Genomic DNA, 18,723 nt, shown 5'->3' with positions numbered 1-18,723 from the left:
AAAAGTAACCTGATACAAGCTGAAATTATTTATTATGAAGAATAATTAAATTAAGGATTACTTGGGGCTCAATAGCTGCAGCATTTTAAAATGGAAATCGAAAAGTTAATGCACTTCATATCTACTTGGTTAGTTCAAAAGCATTCCCTTCAAAACGATTTCCAAAAGCCCACACACAGCAGGCTGCAGGACGCTACACTCTAAGAAAGTCGCAGTTCCCAGTTCTCTTTCAGGTCACCAAAGACCAGATTCCTCAAGCAGCTGAAGCATCTGCCTTCCTTGAGTACTCTGAAGGTAGTGTTGAACCATTTAGATCCCTGTCCACATAAGATACTGTCACCAGTACCATTGGACATGCTGGTTGGGAGTTTATAATGCAAATCATAGCCATGTAACCAGTAGTGAGACTGAACACCAGTCTCTCACTTGACACCCAGCTCAGAGTTTGATGTTGGCAAATAACAAAATCACCAGTGAGATAAGGACTTACATTATATATAGTATTATATAGTAATATAGCAAATAAAGTAATTTTCTACTGTATGTGTAAAACATATTTTTACACTCCTGATGTAGTGCTCACTGTGCAGAAGGAAAAAAGCAACTTGCTTTCCTCCAGTGACCCAGAGTCGCAGACAAAGTAGGTTCAGGACTGCTGGGGAGAAGATCGTAAATGTACCCCTGAGCTGAGTCCTGCCTCTCCGACAGAGCCGCAGCTGTGGAAGTGATTGCTGTTTGCCTTCTCAGGGAAATGAAGTGATGCATGTGGTTACGGTTTTACAGTGTGCACTTTCCTCCGGCAGGACTTTTGAAAGGCATCAGCTGTCTCTAGAGTGTTTTGTAATAACCTTGGTTTATAGACCACTATGGGATTAAAGACACTAGCCACCTTGCCCCGTTAGCAGCATCAGTGAAACAGGAGAACAAGTCCTCTTTGAAATGCAGTTTATTCTACAAACATTTAGAGTAAAATATTTAGTTAATTTCCATAATTGCATAGAATACCAAAAGGAAAAAGCACAAGAGAGAAGTATGGTCATTTGAAGGTTACCCACAGCTATTTTCTAAACTACTCACTTGCCAGGGAAGCATTAAATGGGAGCTGAAGTGTTTCCCTTAGTTTATGTTTGTGTTCTCCTCTTTGAGCATTTTGTTTCCACACATGCACATTCATCTACATGCACATATGTGAATTGGACTGTCTTATGCTTAGAGCAAACCAGTTCCACCTTCACTTCGTGACTCCTTTTTTCATGGCAGCAAATGCATTTGTGTTCCATTTCACTGGCCTCAAAGGAATACCTATAGAAATGAGATTTGCACATCAGTCTGCTGCCCGTTGTCTTCCCAAATTTATCCATATTTGCTGCTCCTATTTCTAAGGAGCAGGCGAAAAAAAAGTTCCTATCTATTTTTCTGCTTATTCTTAACAGTGTTTCCTCAGAACACTACTAGCCATCCAGGGCCAGATCCTCTGACACCAGTGGGGAAAATCTCAGCAACTTCAGTGAATTTTGGATTAGGCCCACCCTAGCAAGACCGAAAGGAGCAATTCAGTCAAAGATCAAAGAGCAGGAAAAAACTCCGCTAAACACTGTTCAAAACCCACATAAGGACAAGTTTAAGAACAGGTAGTGAATAAATTTAGCTGATGTCTTTTCAAAGGGACCTATTTTCCTAACTAAGATAAGGCACTCCTGTCACGCTAAAGACATTTAGTCACGTTGCTAATGACTGCTGTTCTGCATGCCCAATTTCCCAACCAGGTCCTTTAATACAGCGTGAAGGGGACAAACAGCTGCAGCCCATTGATGACAAGAACCCAGGAAGACCAGGCATGGGGGAGGACAGAGGAAGGTTTCCTACTTACACAGAATAGGTACTGCACGTTCCTTCACAGAAGGGCACTGGGACTGGAGCAGCTGACTTACAGTTGTTATGGACAATAAACTGCTCTTTCACACTGCGTTTGCATTTATGCGGCAGGTCGATACCTGTGTAGGAGAACATTTCTTCAGAAGATTTCTTCAGACTGGGGAGTCGATATTTTGAAAGGTATCTGATAGGAAACCAAGAGCAGATCATCCTACTAAAACTTTTCACAGTTCAAATGCATAACCAAAAAAGAAATGAGAGTACAAAGAGGCACTAATTCAGCAAAATTATTTCCTGATGGTCATGGCATCAAGGCACTTTCATTTGCAGATGAGCTTAAATGAAGACTTATATATAAATTCATGTAAAGATAGTGTTGAAGCAAGAACTAAAGGAGACATGAAGGATTTGGTTTTTTTTTTAATTGGTACAAATGACATTTGTGACTTCATAACAACCTATGATTTCTGGGTGGATGCTACAGAAAAAAGACCCTTTTTTCCATGCAGTTTCCAGATGGAAGAGTAGTGACCATGTTTATACAAATTTTCTTATCAGGAGTATAGTTCAAACTAACAGTATTTCAATTATTTAAAAACACAGAAAAGGAGATCAAAGAATTTCAGTGTCCCAGTTGGAAGAATGAGGCAGATTTTTAGCCTCAGCTGTTAGTGGACTTTTAGTCTCAGCTGTGAAGTACAAAATAGCTCTGCTACTAAGAACAGTCTTCCAGTCTGTGGAAACTAAAGACTCTCAGTGCATGCAGAAACAGAACTAAAAGCAGGAGAGAAGGTAACAGTACTGGAATAGGGACTTGGTGATTTAATGCACTCACATGTCTTACAACAGCCATCTGAAGTCACATCAGCTGTCCCCTGTATTGAAAGCACACATAACCAGAACAGTTCAGATGCACATATTGCTAAGCAGCTAGTAGCAATGATGAAAGTTCAGGTATATTCCCTCATCTCTAACCAACACAGATTCCTCATCAGACCCATTTCCACACCAATTATATTAAAAACTTCTTTAAAAAAGAAAAAAAGTTTAGCAAGGAAGGGAGTGAATTTTCTTAAAACTATATAACCTCTCACAAGCCAGGTAAGATGTCCTGTAACACATGCCTGACCTTATGTAGGTGCTATTGAAGCTGGCACAAAGCTCCCAGCCCCAGGGAATGACAGCTGCTCCTGGAATTGAACAGCCTGACCTGCACAGGACCTACCCCACAGCTAATTCAAATCCATGGCTGCTTTGGTTTCCCATCTGCTGCAAAGCCCCACAGGGCTTCTGGAAGTCACTGGAAACCGATAATTACTGAAAGCCAGGGCATGAAGGATACCCCTTGCTCATTCACGTACCACTTCTTTGCTTAATAATGCATCACATACCAGAAGACACCGTGTACATCAGCTCCCACAGAGGTCCACAGTGAGTTACCATTAGCTCAACTGCATTTTGTAACAGTGGTGTTTCTCAAGTAATACGGAATCCCACCTTGCTATTGCCACAATACTTTTCTCTTTCTAATTCTAGTGCTTACCCCACAATAGGTAAAATGTGTGGGTTGTTTGCAAATCATTTTGGTTTACTTCCATGGGGTACTCCATTCAGGGCTGAAAAAGCAGATTTCCTTTGAAAAAGGATGATCAGCTCAGAAAGATCAAGAAATACTAAAGTATCTCATTCAAAACAGTAGAGAAAGCTCCCAGACCAGCAGCAAGGCTCATTCTAGAAGTTTTCTGGCTCTGAAATACTTACTGGGACACAGTTTGATTCTTCAAATGGTAGGCAGACCTTTACTGTACTAGTCAAGGAAAATTGGCCTGCTGATTCAGTGCACGTGTACTGAGTACAGTTATCATATGGAACTTTATAACTCTGTCCAACCTGAGTAAAAACAGGGGAAAAAAACAAATAACACAATATAGTATAGCAATAAAAATAGAATAATACAACAGTAATACAGTCAATGAACTGGCAGAGGGACTGGATTGTTCCTATAACTGAAGGTGCTGACATGTCCGGAACTCACATCTGCAAATTACGTACCAAGCTCACTCATTGGCCTACGCAAAATCCCTTCTGTGGCCACCTAATTGGAAAGAATCAAAAGCTGGTAGCACAGTGAACAGAAATGCCAGAAGGTAGGTGTGTTAATGTAGGTAGAATAAAAATATACACAAAAGAAAACCAATTCTTCTAAAGGATTTCAACAGCTTTTTAATAGATGGAAATAAAACAAGAAGTGTGAAAGAGGAGAAAAGTCTTCATAATAGAGGTTAATGGATAAATGCAAAGGAGGAGGTAGCTTGCACAGTAAAAAGGAATAAAAGGATGAAATAGAAAAGATGCAGAACACAAGAGCTACCAGAGAATCAACAGCATGTAAGACAGTAGTCACTGGTTGAGAGAGGAGTAACAGGCTGTAATAAAGTCAAAGAGCTACCCTGAGGCTCAGCCCATGTCTACACAACGCTATGCTCAGAAGACATGATGTATTACCTAGGTGTGCTACAAAGCCACACTACACTACAGCAGCTATGCCACTTCTGATTTCTGCCTCAGCAAGCTCAGCACTGGTAGTAGTATGGCTGTATCAGCTCACTCAGACTACTTAGCCCTGTACCTCCAGGGCAAGATAAGGACGCTGTTTCCAGATCGGAGCAGTATGATGTAAAGACAGCTCACATATCTCTGCAAGAGCAGTATTACATGATGTCACCATTTCCTCCAAATTCTTTCTCTTTGTTGCATGTCAGGAGGAGGTGGGGGGTAACATGATTTTCATTCCTGCCAGAGATGAGTAGATTTTAACACAGTGGTGCCTGTGAGACACACACAACAGAGAGGAGCTGTATAAACACCTACATTTACTCTGGAAATACAGATATTTTTGAATCTCCTAGAGGTCTTCCCAGCCTGAAAACATATGACACCGTTTCAAAAAATGCTGAGGTCTTTTTGGTAATTCAGCCTTCTGAGCAGAGCAAGGGGGTGCTTACCTCAATGGTCACATTGCCAAATGGAAAATTTGCCACACATGCCACTTGCTGGCACTGGCTGCAGCATTGACCTTTCTCTTCCACATAGCGGAAACCCTGTGGGAATAAGGTTTCCATTTAGCCACGTTACCTGATGTCTTGATCATGAAGAACCTCCAGATCAAAACTGCACTGGAGATGGCAGAGAAAATGAGCCAACCTTCTAGTTTCATTTCTGTTGTTTTTAGAAACCTCTTGGAACTACTTTAAGCCTGACAATTTCTTTCCCTTATTGAATAGTAACTTCTGGGCCCTTCAGTTACCATGAAGACATTGTCACTATCTGTTCTTCTTAGGGCTGACACACAAGTCAGGCCAAATAAATTCATTCAGCAAATGATTACTTGCACAATCTACCACCAATGCTTGGTTTGATATGATTAGCCACAAGAATTGCTGCTGTCAGACATGTGAAGATCATGCATCAGTTACTTCCTCCCTTGTGTTTCAGATATCCATTCATCTTTTGGTGCGTGTGGGTGTGGCTGGCTTCAGGATAAAGGTTAATGGTTTTACCCATTTTTAGGGTTGGTGGTGGGTCTGGTCTTATCTGGGCAAGAATGGAAAAGAAACCACTCTTTGCTTACATCCAGTAATAGATTGAACAGTTTGTGTGTAGACTTTCAGCTCATGACTACTGAGAAGTGTCTGGAAACATATGAACCACTGCGCAGTTTCGCTGCAATCTTAATTTTTGAGCTGACAACAGGCAACACCAACAGAAAGGCACAAACATTGTCTTTCAGCATTTGGACATCCCTTTAACAGTTTGCAATCATTCTTCCTCAGGGTATCTTTCCAAGGGTGACCTCTTAAATTTGCTAGAGCAAAAATAACCAACACCCTAAAACGGACTTCACAAAAAATCTGATAGAAGAGTATATCCTGCTATCTTTCTGTGAGGAAGCAGTTATACTCTCCCAGTTTGACAATAAAACCCCTGAAGAGCTCTTGTTGGTGGTTGGGGAGGTTAGCTATGCAGCGCTGACCTGCTGGCAGGTGGTTTGGCATTTCACTGGAACACACTGGATGCGGTTGGTCCGTGTCAGGACATCCTGCTCATCTGTGCACACACAGTCCTCACAAGAGCTTTTAGGCACCATTGCCCCAGGCTGGAAATACAGAGGAGAGAGGAGACAGGCCATGGCAAGAATTCTATGAGTTCTAGAATAAACACACATCTCCCTGGACTATCAAAAGTGAATACTTATGTTTGAGATTTATTTTTGGAAGAACTTCCTGAAACTAATACCTCCAGATCTCTAAAAACCTCACACTGTTGGTATCACAAAACAATTACCAGGTTGATGGTCCCAAGTGCATCAATCACATTAATTGAGTTATTACATTATCTCATACATTCCATACATCAACTTTTGCTCAATTTGACTTAGCAATTAATCTTAAAACATCCAGTGAGATTTAAAATTTTTATTCAACCACGATTCTGATTTATTGACTCTAAAATACAGGTAAGATCTCATTTAGTAAGCGAACTATTGGTCTCTAGCATTATTTATTCAGTAACGTTTCCAGCAGTATGTGAGACTACTGGCAGTGAAAAATTATGGACCATTGTAATCCTGCTTTTTTTGTGAGTGCTGACAATAACAATGTCTGAAAATTCTGTCTCAGGCAGCATTAACCTGTGGAAAGAAGTGTCTGGAAGAAAACCTACCTTAAATTCAACTCCTTCAGAAACACATACACCTTTTGGTACTGTAAGAAAAAATAAAATTAAAAGGATGTGCTAGGACTGATGTAAACAGTTACTGAATGCAGCAACTCTGAATTGTGAGTGATTTAGAGGAGATAAAGAGTAGAACTAGGCTTACTCACTAGCCTTAATAGCCCACACAAAAGCGGGCAAAAGAGTAAATAATACATGGTCCTAATTGTTACTTGGAAGTCCACATGTAACATCTGCTCAGAGAGCAGCCCTACAGAGAAGAACTTGGGGGGGTTGGTGGGGGGAAAACTGCCCGTGAGGCAGCCCCGTGCGCTGGCAGCCCAGAACCCACCCGTGCCCTGGGCTGCAGCCAGAGCAGGGGGGGCAGCAGGGCCAGGGAGGGGATTCTCCCCCTCTGCTCCTCTCTGGGGAGACCCCCCTGCAGTGCTGGGGCCAGCTCGGGGGCCCCCAACAGCAGAAGGACCCGGAGCTGCTCGAGCGGGGCCAGAGGAGGCCACGGAGATGCTGGGGGGGCTGGAGCAGCTCCCCTGGGAGGCCGGGCTGAGAGAGTTGGGGGGGTTCAGCCTGGAGAAGAGAAGGCTCCTGGGAGACCTTCGAGTGGCCTCCCAGGGCTGAAAGGGGGGACAGGGACTCTGGATCGGGGGGGTGGGTATAGGATGAGGGGTGATGGTTTTAAGCTGAGAGTAGATTTAGATGAGATCTAAGGCAGAAATTGTTCCCTGTGGGGGGGGTGAGGCGCTGGCCCAGGGTACCCAGAGCAGCTGTGGCTGCCCCCTCCCTGGAAGGGTTCAAGGCCAGGTTGGACGGGGCTGGGAGCACCCTGGGCTGGGGGAAGGGGGCCCTGCCCAGGGCAGGGGGGTTGGGACTAGGTGATCTTTAGGGTCCCTTTCAACCCAAACCATTCTATGATTCTATGTTATGTGTGAAGTGGAGGATAATTCTATATCCTGTATTTTTTATACTGAAAAATCTATTTACCTCATATTTTTTTACCGATACTTGAAATTAGTTCAGATTTCTTGATTGTTAACCACCTTGTTGGTAACAGAGCCAAGGGGAAGCTGGGTCAGGTATGTCAATCTAGAAATATAATTTGGCAGCAGAGCTTCTGGATGGGTTTGATGCAACCAACATTCAGTATCAGATCAATAACTTACACTTACTGAATACTAGCTACAGAGAACCTGCACCAATAACTCCATCTCCACAGAAAAAAAAAAACCAAAACAAAACAAAACACAAACCACCAAATGTAAAGGCTGAAAGGGAAGGGGAGAAGCTACTTCTTATGATTTTGACTCATTTAGAAAAAAAACAAATAGCTCAAAGAATAAATTTAACACCTTAAGGAAACACAGCACTTACTACAGGAGAAGATAGGACAACAGCCATCCTCAGATATAGCAACCACTGGTTGGAAGCCTATATCACAAGTTGTTTTGTTGATAATGCAGGTTTTTATATCACATTCTGCAATAGACAACAGAGATAAAGTAAGCCAAGCATCCCATCCAGCAGTGTTACTGCAGACAAAGCTTGAACATCCAAGAAATCGGGTAGAAATAGGTGATTCTTGAACCACATATTTTTGGAGTCTGGGATGTGTTCAGGTGAAATATCTCTATGCTTGCTCTACTGTAAAGCTCTTCCCTGGACATATACTTCCAGGCCTTTTTCCTGTGTTGCCTCCCCACTGGTTGTCATCTCTAAAATACCTAAACACCCTCATCTCAGAGAAGTGAGAGAAACAAGTTGGGTTAAAGATAAATGACACAGAGAGTGAAAAAAATGAAGAGGTAGTGGATGAGAGCCAAAGGTATAGAGGTTGGGACATGCAAGGCAAAGCACCATGACAGTGCCCACTGCTCCCTCAAGGCATCCAAGGAGCCTAATGGATCTCTGCCTGGCAGCATGAAGGGATGAGAAACAGAAAAACATCCCACCATCACTGCCAGGATCCCCTGTCCCGCATCTTCCTATAGGTGCTGGGAATGGCCAGGGTTAGGAGCAGGTTGATGAGGAGGTCCTGTGCTGTCATGGGCATTTGGGACTGTGAGGATGCAAACGGAAAGGTAAGGGCAAACATATATCAAGAACCTCCACAGGAGGTCTTGGGGGAGCCTGGAAGAAGAGCACTTCCTCCCTCACTGGCTGGATCTCTGTGTAAGGATCACCCTCTTCTCTCAGAAGGGACAAGATCCTATGAAGCACCTGGTAGTCCCAACGACCCATGGGGGATTTTCCAATGTGAATATCTGGTTGGTTGCGGCACTAGTTTAGAATACAGGCTGGACCAGAAGAGGTCTATTCTGATAACAATAGCTCCTGATGTGTAGATGGAAGAAATGACCACTCTGGTGTGTTTAGTTGAATCTGGTTCCTGTGGGATACCAGATCTCACTTGAGGATTGCTGCTAAAGGCAAACGATGCCACATTATGACGTTTGAATTATCTACTCACCACAGACCATTTCTGTGCAGCATGGGTCATCCAGACGTGGTTTTATTTTGCGTACAAAGCCCTCTTTAGTGCAGTTGATAGGTGAAGATTTAGCACAAGGGCGGGGGAAGCAAGAGATATTCAAGGTTGTTTCATCGCAAGCACAGTATTGACAGTTGTGCTCCCAAGCCTCTCTAGGCTGTGAAAACAATAGAGATTGTTCAGAGAGCAAAAACTAGCAGCATTATATTAATGGATGCCTGCTGAAAGACAGTGTAGGGCTGGGTTGCCCTAATTTATTATGTAGGAACATCAGAGTTCAAATCCCAGAAGGAGAAGGGAACAGTAAGAAAAAAGTGCTATTATCTGCCACCTTCCTTTGCACGTGTACGTGTTGCCAGAAGGGAAGCCTGGTAGTTCTAGCAGGAAACAGTGATTCCCACAGACAGCTGTTACTGCTTCCATACCTCAGAAAGTTCTGGAGTTAATAAAATCTGCTGTTTTCTTCCCCACTGTCATTGCAGTTCACGGGTATTTAAGCTTAGAATTAAAAGAAGAAACTCATGCAGTCATTTTCACAGGAGGTCACATCACCCAGCTATAGTATAAAAGCAGTATTTTCCTTTTTCTTACCTGTTTCAGGGACCCATCTTGTGCAGTGCAACCTATAAAACAAATTACAGATTCCTTTAATGGTAGCTGAACTGGGGAAAAAAAAACAGAAGCAGGAGAACAGGAATAGAAGGAAGGTCTTGAAATCTGAGAAACAGACACAAAGGGAAAGAGATATCCAGAGTGCAAAGTCACAGGTTGTGTACCCAAAACATGTTAAAGATCCTGCTCTTTGCATCTTTTGAAAGATGCACTTTATGCATAATAGCAGGCAGAAACTGCTAATTGGAAACATTCCCAACCCGACTGGGTCTGGTATCAAGTTCTTCTCCATTTTGTCCATACCCAGAACATCTCTTAATGTGCACTTCTAGTCAAGATCTTATCCCCCCTTCCCATCCCACCATTTGCATGATTTCTTACCACAGACAGAAACACAAATGCCATCATGGTCATTCAGCAGAATTTTTCTATCAGGACAGTAGCATCCCTCAACAAACACTGGTGTGTTATTTTGGGAGGGGAGGATGTCCATAACGACTTCTCTGCACAATTAGAATATAAACAGCAACAGATGAGAGGCAGAAATGTACCCCAGGGCAATCAGACACCAGAATCCCAAGCGAATGTGAACTTCCAGCCTTCTTCAGCAATTTTTGAGTTATGGGCTTGAAAAGCACATTAGGAAATGACCCACCTGCTGAAGCAGGTGTTCCTTTTTGCTTCCCCGCACGGCTTGTAGACCTGATCCTGAGCACAGCTGGCCTCTGTGGAGCATTGCAACACACAAGTTAGAAAGCCCAGACCCACACATACCCCCCTTCAATGCGCAAGGGACGAACTGCGGACGCTGGTGTAGCTCACCCCACGGGCCCTCACAGACCAAGCTCCTGCCCAGCGAGGGGGGCCCTGCAACTCCAGCAAGAGGGGTCCCTGGGTTCAGCAAGGAGCTTGTGACTGGCAGTGTTTACCCCTGAATCACTGGGTGCCCCTGAGCAGGGCAAAGCCTGCAGAGAGAAGCTGTGTGTTGCCATCTAGTGATGAAGCTCTAGGTAACACACAGTAGGTAACTCCGCCAAGCTGCTCAGGAGAGGCTATGGGCCCATTTCCCATTTGTTTTGCACCAGTTCTGGACTGGAACAACCTCCCACTGATTTGTTCCTGCTTTTTCTCAGGTCCAGGACAGCTCAGGAAAAAATGAAGCCTGATGATGTGGAGGAACACAAATAGGCGTGAGGGTGAGGAAGGAACGGACCGGAGTTGCTTCCCCACCAGCAGGTCTTTCCCTGGCTTACCACACTGCCCATTTGCCTGCCTCCTCCAGTCCACGCAGACCCCGTGGAGCCCACACAAGGCTGCGTACATCTGCATGCTCTGGCACTCGGTGCTGGGGTGCTGCTCCGAGCACCCGCTGGCCACACACGCCTCGTAGTAGGGCTGTGGGGGGATGACGCCGTGGCACTCGGTCAGGTTCCTTTGCAAAGCAAGGAGACAGACATTTCATCTCCTTGGGCTACTCCCAAGGAAGAACTCAACTCAACCAAACCTATCCCCACCCAGAGAAAGCCTCAAGGTAAAGATACAGCTACAAACTGCTCTGATGGGCAATACACCCACAGAGCTTAATTAACAATGAGCTTTACCTTCTAATCTTTACAATGCTTTGAAAGAAAGCAATTTTATGTTGGACTAATACCTGCAAAGAAAAGTTTCCTGCACAGCTCACAGCTATAATTCTATATGCCGACGTTTTTATGTCAGCATGTTTGACAATCCTGTTTTAAACCGCAAAATCATTTTAAAAACAGACACACCTTTGCTTACTATATTCTGAGTGTGTTCCTTTTCATCCACAGCTTTCAGATACTGAATTATAGATAGTTCCTGGTTGGCTTCTCCAGAACTGACAGTCAGAGGGACTGCCAAGCAGCAGAAATTACTAAGGGAGAGCTGATTTTGATGATGCAGCTGAAAAATATCTGCCAAACTCAGGAACATTCACACATCAGTTCACTGCTCAGTTTTTCAGGGTATGCTAGACTTCATATTTTCATCATGTCCTATAAGCAGTTCACCCAAGTCATGTAGTGAAGCACAAAATTATCTTGGGGACTTATTTTTCTGGCACTTTTGGGAGCTGTCTTACCAGATGATTTTACACAGATTGGAAGGCTCACAGTGTTGATGATATTCGATCTCAGCTGGCTCCAAGACACCTGGATTACAGTATCTGTTGGTAGGATCTGGGACTTTCCAATCTAGTGCCATGTCTTTGAAGGACTCTATAACCTCACCATTCTTCTTCATAGCATCATCAGACTTCTGGTTGGTGCAGGTACCTGGTGGCAATATAAAAGCAAAGTGACAGTGTGAGGGCAGGTGATGCTGATGAAGCCACTTTTAGAGAAAACCTGGAGGGAAGTTCTCCGCCTTGGGGCAAGGTAACAACAACACAGAGGGTCCTGGGTGAGTTCACAAGAACTTTCTAGAGGAAGAGAAGGCTAGAAGAAATAGTTTGCCAGTTACTCACGAAAAACAGAGTTGACGTGTTGGTTGATGCATTTCTGCTGGTGACTAAAGCAACTGAGATGGCTCTGTCTAGCACAGGACTCTCCAGATTTCATACGTTTCCATATTGAGTAGATATGACCCAGAGGAAGGGCTTAGAAAGAGACTATCTCCATACACCAACAGTGAACAGAATGAAAGGAATTGACTTAAAACTTTGTCTCCTGACAGTCTTTCCACTAAACAGAGGTAAATTTATCAAAATTTTTGAAAAATAGAAATCAGCGTAGTTGCAAGAATTTAGAGATGTTTACAAGAGGACAAGATAAAGAAGGAGGAAAATTTAGTGCATTAATTACTGTCAGCTGATGAGGACACTCACCACACAATCCCATGGTACTGTTATAAAACTTTCCAAAAGGGAGTTTTATGTAAAATGCAAGTCGACTGTAGGAGACATAAACTTCTAATTCAGGTATTTCAACCATGACGTAAAGGCCGGAACTGGTTATCCTGATGCCATTCTTGGAGATGTCTGGAACAACTTTCTTATCATTAAACAAAATCTAAAAAGAAGAAGAGCAAAAGATCTCTGTGGAAATCCTTCTGTTGAGTAAGGTAGAGAGTTTGTGCAACCGGAAAGCAGAGCAGCACAGGCCTTAGGTGCACCAAATTAATTCTGTCAAATGCAGCCGTTTAAGCAGTTCTCCATGATTCCTTTCTAATATGTTTAAATTTATATTTGAATACTCATGTCAGGAAGAAAACCACAACTTTCAATTATGTGATAATTTCCCAAGTTTTTATAATATACAAGTTTTTGTTGACACAAAGGAAAAAAGAGATAGAGCAATGTAATTGCTTTTCCTTACACATTCAATTTTTTACAAGCTTCATCCTTTGTTGTGACAGGACATTCAGCAGTACAGTAATATAGCTACAGCAAAATAATATCGAGAACTCATTTTAACATGATACTTTACCAGGTTTGTTTCTTTTCCATGTTCCATTGCTTGTGTCAGAATAACAACAGAGTTGGCATGAAAAATTAGAAGAGACATTGAACAAATTGCTCCATCAATGGCACCGCAGTAGTAGTTGTCTATGTGAATCCAGAAGTGGTGAGAGTCAGGATGAATTGACTTCACAAGGACATAGGTGCAGTTTTCTTTAAAATGATAGTATGTTCCATCAAAAGTCACATAATGTTCATTTCCCCATCCACTACAAACACCTGGAAGACAGAGTAACAGACTTCAAGTTTAGCTTCTGAGCTACAATCTGGTTTTAACTGTTTTACTCTCTTTCAGTGAAAGGTGAAATAACCAGTTTGATAATGAAACATTAACTTAGCAAGTGCACTCTTACCCGCTTTTACCAGACAAAATTTTAGATGGGACTTCTGTTCCATTACACCCTACAGAATTAATATTAACATAACACAGTTGTTGACTACATAAACTTATGTTTCTTGAGGCCCAGATGAACATAACACAAATTTCAGGAATTCTCCTGCTGTGGTACTTACACTGGCACTCAAAGACTTCACAGCAGCCAGTTTCATCATAGTGTTTTGTGAATGGGAAACCATTGATGCAAAGTTTCAGTTGCTGAGGAGGGCAAGTCATGCTGGACAGTTTAATATTGTTTCCTTCTCCCAGGCAAGTGGCAATCTGGCAGTTTCCAAAGTTCCATGTTTCATTATACTATTGATGGATTGAAAAAGAAGAAAATCTGCAAAACCACACACAGCAACTATGCTCCATTCAGTTATTTGTCTAGCATAGTGTTATTTGCTATCTACTCTTTCTCTGTAAACCCGGCAATTTGAAACATATAGCAACCAGCAGAGCCTTGATACATAATTCTGTTCTACATTTTGTATAGGACTCAATATTAAGGTCCTGACCACTTTTGATGATGGAGCACTGCCAGATGTGGTTTCCTAGCCTTTGTTCAACTTAGGTAGCTCTGCCCACATACAATCATGTAGCTATTTCAGGTGAAGAGGATAATCTTTAACTTATTCCCTTAATTATCTAGGGGCTTCTGGTATGCTTCTAAATCATCTAATTCAACCACACCTACAGTGCAGCTGTAGTGGTGATTACCAGCATCAGAGAAGAACCCCAAATCTTGACTGCAGGCAATGCTGTAGTTGAAGAAACATATCTTCCTTCAAGTATCTCACCTTTCTGGGAGGAATGAGCCCAAGACAATCGCTCACGGGAGTCCCCGTGGAAGCAGGAACTTGGCTTGTTGCACTGGGAGCTGACATTGGTGGACAGGCTTTGGAGTCTGGATCACAAATCTTGAGGGCCTCAGCATGACCAGTTTTGCACTCTGCCCAAATTAACTCAATCTGACACGATGCATTGCAAATGGAGTAAGCACAGTGACCTGATATATTCACTGGCAAAGAAACGTTTTCTCCTGCAAGGCCAAAACCTGACTGTTAGTGCTGGACTGTGCATGAAACTGGTAACTCTCCAGGCCTATGCATCACAGATTGGCCACATACTCAGCCCTGCGCTTAACTAGCTGGGTCTGCCTGTACCCGATGGCCACGTTCAGGTGTGACTGTCTGCCTGCAACTCCTTGAATTCAGTGACTGAACCAGAGCTCTATTCATTCAAATGGGAAAGGCTGAGGGAGGGCCACAGGCGGATCATCTGAAATTCTGCTCATAAGAACATTAATGGGGATTGAAAAAAGGAGAGAATCGTGAATGCGTCACTGAATGCATCTGATCTTCACAAAGACCAGGAGACAGGTGGTTCAGGAGCTACTAAGAGATGAAGAAGAGTCTTCCTTCCTCTGTTTTGGGAATATGACTGTGGATTACAAGCCCGTGTTCAGCAGTTTGGGATTCAGGGTTTGTGCTGGAGTCCACTGAATGTAGCATCTGACATGAGCTTCCTTACACAGGGGATATCCAAACCAGGACAAAGCTATAGGGTATGGGAGAGTTGTAGTTCTGAAAGTGTTAGTTACAGTTCAAAGATGTAACCACTTGGGGTAATGTGTAACTGCAGCAGGCTGAATGAGCACTTGCTGAAACATTTTTATCTAACAGTACATCTTCCCACATCAGTGGTGCAGAAAAACATTTGCTTGATTTCTCACCCATTTGTATCAATTGTCCATTGTCATTGCAGAAGCAGGGAGTGGCTACCATTGATGACGGAGATGCAGATGTTACAGGTTGCATATGTAGTTCTACAGGAAATGGAATAAATTAATATTCAAATCCTATGCTACTCTACTTTGAAACACTATGTCATCTATTACATCCTATACAATCACAAAAAGAGGAAAAAATAATAATTTTTATTACCCCACCACATTCTGTACATGTACACACTAAACCCATCCTCTCTGTACTTATATACACTCTCTTTATTACACTATATGCTATTAGAATAATACACACACACTCCCCCTTGTAGTTAGGTTTTTTCTATACAGAATACAATAAAGTGCCCTTCTACTGTCACTTATTCATTCCAATTTAAGGTTTCTCTGAACTTTCTAATCCTGCAGGACTTCACCTGACTTTGGAGATGTGATTTCCAGTGGCACTCCATTTTGCCTTTTAATGCCTTGTTGCAAAGAAGCTGTTGGTTTAAATACAGACAGATCATTTAGACATTTTACTATCCCACCTACACTCTTCTTTCAATAGTCCTTCCTTTCCTAGCTATTACTCCATTGTACTTCTTATTCCACTTGTTAACACATTTAATAAATACCACAGGAGCTCACCATCAAGTCTTTAGCTCTTCCACTACTCATCTGAGTAGAGAAACTAACTTTTATAATTTGCTACCAGGATAATGCACAATTTTTTAGCTACTTATTTTTCTTTGCTATAATCATGTGACAAAATCCCATCTTTTCTTTATTTCTTTTTACAACATCCCCTTCACCCTGCAAACTTCTCTTTTGGAAAGGGAGTAAACCACCAGGCAGTTTTATTTTCTTGCTCCAGTGACCCATTTGAGACTGAGTTATCCAAATTCAGAAAACACTATAATAAGAACCATAGTGTGACGTAGGTGACAAGTAGGAGAAAAATAAGGTTTAGAAGTATAAAATATTGGGACTAACAACACCAGTGCCAACTGTGGTATGCCCAAAGTTATTGTAAAAGCTGTACTGAAAAATGGCCAAATCTCTCTATTCTATCTTTACCCCACTGACAGTAAGAATCTATACCAATTACACTTTTGGTCCCCAGCATGAGACCCACAAACACTGAACCCTCATTCCTGAACCTTCAATTTCCTTAAATTCTGTGCTTATCCTAGACATGCAGTAGGAGTCTTTTTCCAAGAGGGAGGAATTTTATTACCATTACAGACTTTCATAACATCACCACCAAACCTCTTATAAATCTAGTACCTTGTGCTGGTGTGGATGGTGTTCTGCAAGGGATGAGTATTTTAATGATCTGTCCATTAGGGCCACAGAAAGCATCACCACACTCGGTCCCATATACTTGGCTGTAGATGGTTTCATTTAAGGTGTAGGTCTTTCCATTGTAGCAGCAAAGGCAATCTGAGGCACCAAAAGAGCAAATGCCATAGTAACAGGGAACACTTGTAATATAAATACAAATTAAAAGAAACCAAACTCTGGATTTACCCATCTGCAAATCATCAACAAACATGAAGTACCTGGCTGAAAAACTTTCTCAATTTCTACTTGAGAAGTTGAACTGGGAGTCTACCTCATTTATTTAAAGTGGGTTGGATTTTTGTTGTTTCTGCTGTTTCTTGGAGTTTGTTTGCATAGAGGAATTATTGGCTGGTGAAAGCATTAGAACTGGCACTGTCCTCACCCAGCATAGAACACAGGTGCGTTCTCTCTTGGCAGGGAACGTGACTGGGATTACTGACTTGCTGAGTGATAAAACACTGGCTCAGAAGGTGTTGCACAGCCATTTCCATCCACTAATGAGGAGCACGCAGTGATAAACAATTTTATTTAAATATATTAGAAGCTTTCCACATTTTGGAGAATGTATGTTCAGGAACCCAAGAGAGTATATCTATTACTGCAATCAGATCAGCAAAACTGAAGATGCGTTGTCTGCTGGGTCGCCCTGCATTTTGGCATGTGGTTTCTCCCAGATATGGGAATGAACTGATACCATACCTTAAGGAGGTGTGTCCTTTAGGCACACAAAGACGTCTCATAAGCTAGCTGTCTAGGCTTCTTATGAAATTAGTAGACAGGGAATAGCACCTGTACAAGATTTGCCCTGTTCTAAAAGTCCTCATTAAAACGGGTACCACGAATGGCCTGCTTCAGACTACTTTCTGTCTGTCTTCCCTGACTACCAGGCTAGTGTAAATGTAGAGAAGTGGCATTTACCTGGGTGAGTGAATGGAAATGCGAATGAATCCCACATTTCAAGCTTCTCTCCTTCCTCCCTGTGATTGTCCTTTAGACAGTTCTTCAGGTCAAAGGCTGCGTTTTGCTTACCAAAGTATATCCTCACTGCTGTACACCCACCTATTGAACTAGCTAGCTGGAGTCCTATTACCAATATGCCTGAAGTAATATGTGTTGTTGGGTTGTTTCAGTCCTATCATCACTCAATGAAAGGTGAGGGTGGTGAAAGTTACCTCTGGAGTCTTCAGTACACAGTTTCTCTTCGGGATTGCTGAAGATAAAGAGAAAAGGAGAAGACTTGTTTTATTGACTTGAATCAGTATGTAGAATAACAAAGTCTGCAATGATATCTATTTTTATATAAAAGCCTGCTCCTGGAGGATTTGATTATAATTGCCATTGCCTATCAAGATAAACCAAACTTTGCCTAGCTTGTCCTTTCCAGTTCTGTTCTATCTCTCTCACCACCAACTGACCTACCATGAAGTGCAGTTGGGGAGGGAGACACACTCCCTGCTGTCTTCATCAAAGTATGGCTTGTCAGGGCTACACTCAGGGTAACAGCCTAGAAAGTTAAAGTAAACAAAGGATTCTTAGTCCGCTTTATATAGATCCAGGGAAAACACATAAATACCTCTATCAGATGCAGATTTGATCCCCAAGTGAATGTGATCCTTGTATGAATGTTCTTTACACCACCAATTATTTTTCCACATCCTCTTTTTCCCTCTGTCACAAAAGTTTTAATTAACTCTGTTTGTCAACAGATAATTATGCTTTGTAAATTTAGACTAAATGACCTTTTATGTCTCCCCAGATTTAAAGGCAAGTTACGTTATGAAAGGCACCATCACATGGGGAATTAGTCCAGGTGAGGAATAGTCATTGAGTTTCTGAGGCAAGTGTCCTAGCCTTTCAGCAACCTCAATGCTTAAGACATTTATGACCAAATTAATAGCTTCAACTCCCATAAACTGCATAAAAGACAAGCAAGAATTACCTTCTAAACTGTACAGCAAGTTCCCACACTTCCCATGTGGGTTCCTGCAGGTCTTTAGGCAAGGGGCTCCACAGGGTTTGTAGAACCACTCATGTTTGTCAGGTGGATTGTAATAATCACAGAACACAGCTGAAACAGAAGAATAAAAAGTCAC

At 42.4% G+C, this 18,723-nt stretch overlaps 1 protein-coding gene across 1 annotated transcript in view; it reads right to left on the bottom strand.

The window, feature by feature from the left end:
- Window positions 1-930: 930 nt before the first annotated feature.
- The window catches only part of LOC104360465 (mucin-5B), a 46,253-nt gene continuing 28,460 nt past the window's right edge, over window positions 931-18,723 (bottom strand). Inside the window, exons 25-47 of the mRNA XM_032994166.2 lie at window positions 18,570-18,698; window positions 18,050-18,134; window positions 17,803-17,840; window positions 16,574-16,729; window positions 15,296-15,388; window positions 14,361-14,602; window positions 13,698-13,875; window positions 13,153-13,403; window positions 12,552-12,735; window positions 11,808-12,000; window positions 10,957-11,135; window positions 10,359-10,428; window positions 10,085-10,206; window positions 9,683-9,714; window positions 9,071-9,248; window positions 7,975-8,079; window positions 6,598-6,638; window positions 5,909-6,031; window positions 4,881-4,976; window positions 3,637-3,765; window positions 2,711-2,750; window positions 1,871-1,994; window positions 931-1,302 (exon numbers count right to left, since the gene is read on the bottom strand). Of these exons, the coding sequence (XP_032850057.2) occupies window positions 1,122-1,302; window positions 1,871-1,994; window positions 2,711-2,750; window positions 3,637-3,765; window positions 4,881-4,976; window positions 5,909-6,031; window positions 6,598-6,638; window positions 7,975-8,079; window positions 9,071-9,248; window positions 9,683-9,714; window positions 10,085-10,206; window positions 10,359-10,428; window positions 10,957-11,135; window positions 11,808-12,000; window positions 12,552-12,735; window positions 13,153-13,403; window positions 13,698-13,875; window positions 14,361-14,602; window positions 15,296-15,388; window positions 16,574-16,729; window positions 17,803-17,840; window positions 18,050-18,134; window positions 18,570-18,698 (2,969 nt within the window). The 3' untranslated portion in view covers window positions 931-1,121. The remainder of the gene's footprint in view (window positions 1,303-1,870; window positions 1,995-2,710; window positions 2,751-3,636; window positions 3,766-4,880; window positions 4,977-5,908; window positions 6,032-6,597; window positions 6,639-7,974; window positions 8,080-9,070; window positions 9,249-9,682; window positions 9,715-10,084; window positions 10,207-10,358; window positions 10,429-10,956; window positions 11,136-11,807; window positions 12,001-12,551; window positions 12,736-13,152; window positions 13,404-13,697; window positions 13,876-14,360; window positions 14,603-15,295; window positions 15,389-16,573; window positions 16,730-17,802; window positions 17,841-18,049; window positions 18,135-18,569; window positions 18,699-18,723) is intronic.

Source organism: Tyto alba, unplaced genomic scaffold (assembly GCF_018691265.1).
Source record: "Tyto alba isolate M040663 unplaced genomic scaffold, T.alba_DEE_v4.0 Super-Scaffold_8, whole genome shotgun sequence".
In the NCBI taxonomy this organism is placed as follows: domain Eukaryota; kingdom Metazoa; phylum Chordata; class Aves; order Strigiformes; family Tytonidae; genus Tyto; species Tyto alba.
Note: the sequence above shows the minus strand (reverse complement) of the source record. Positions and strands in the feature narration are given on the sequence as shown.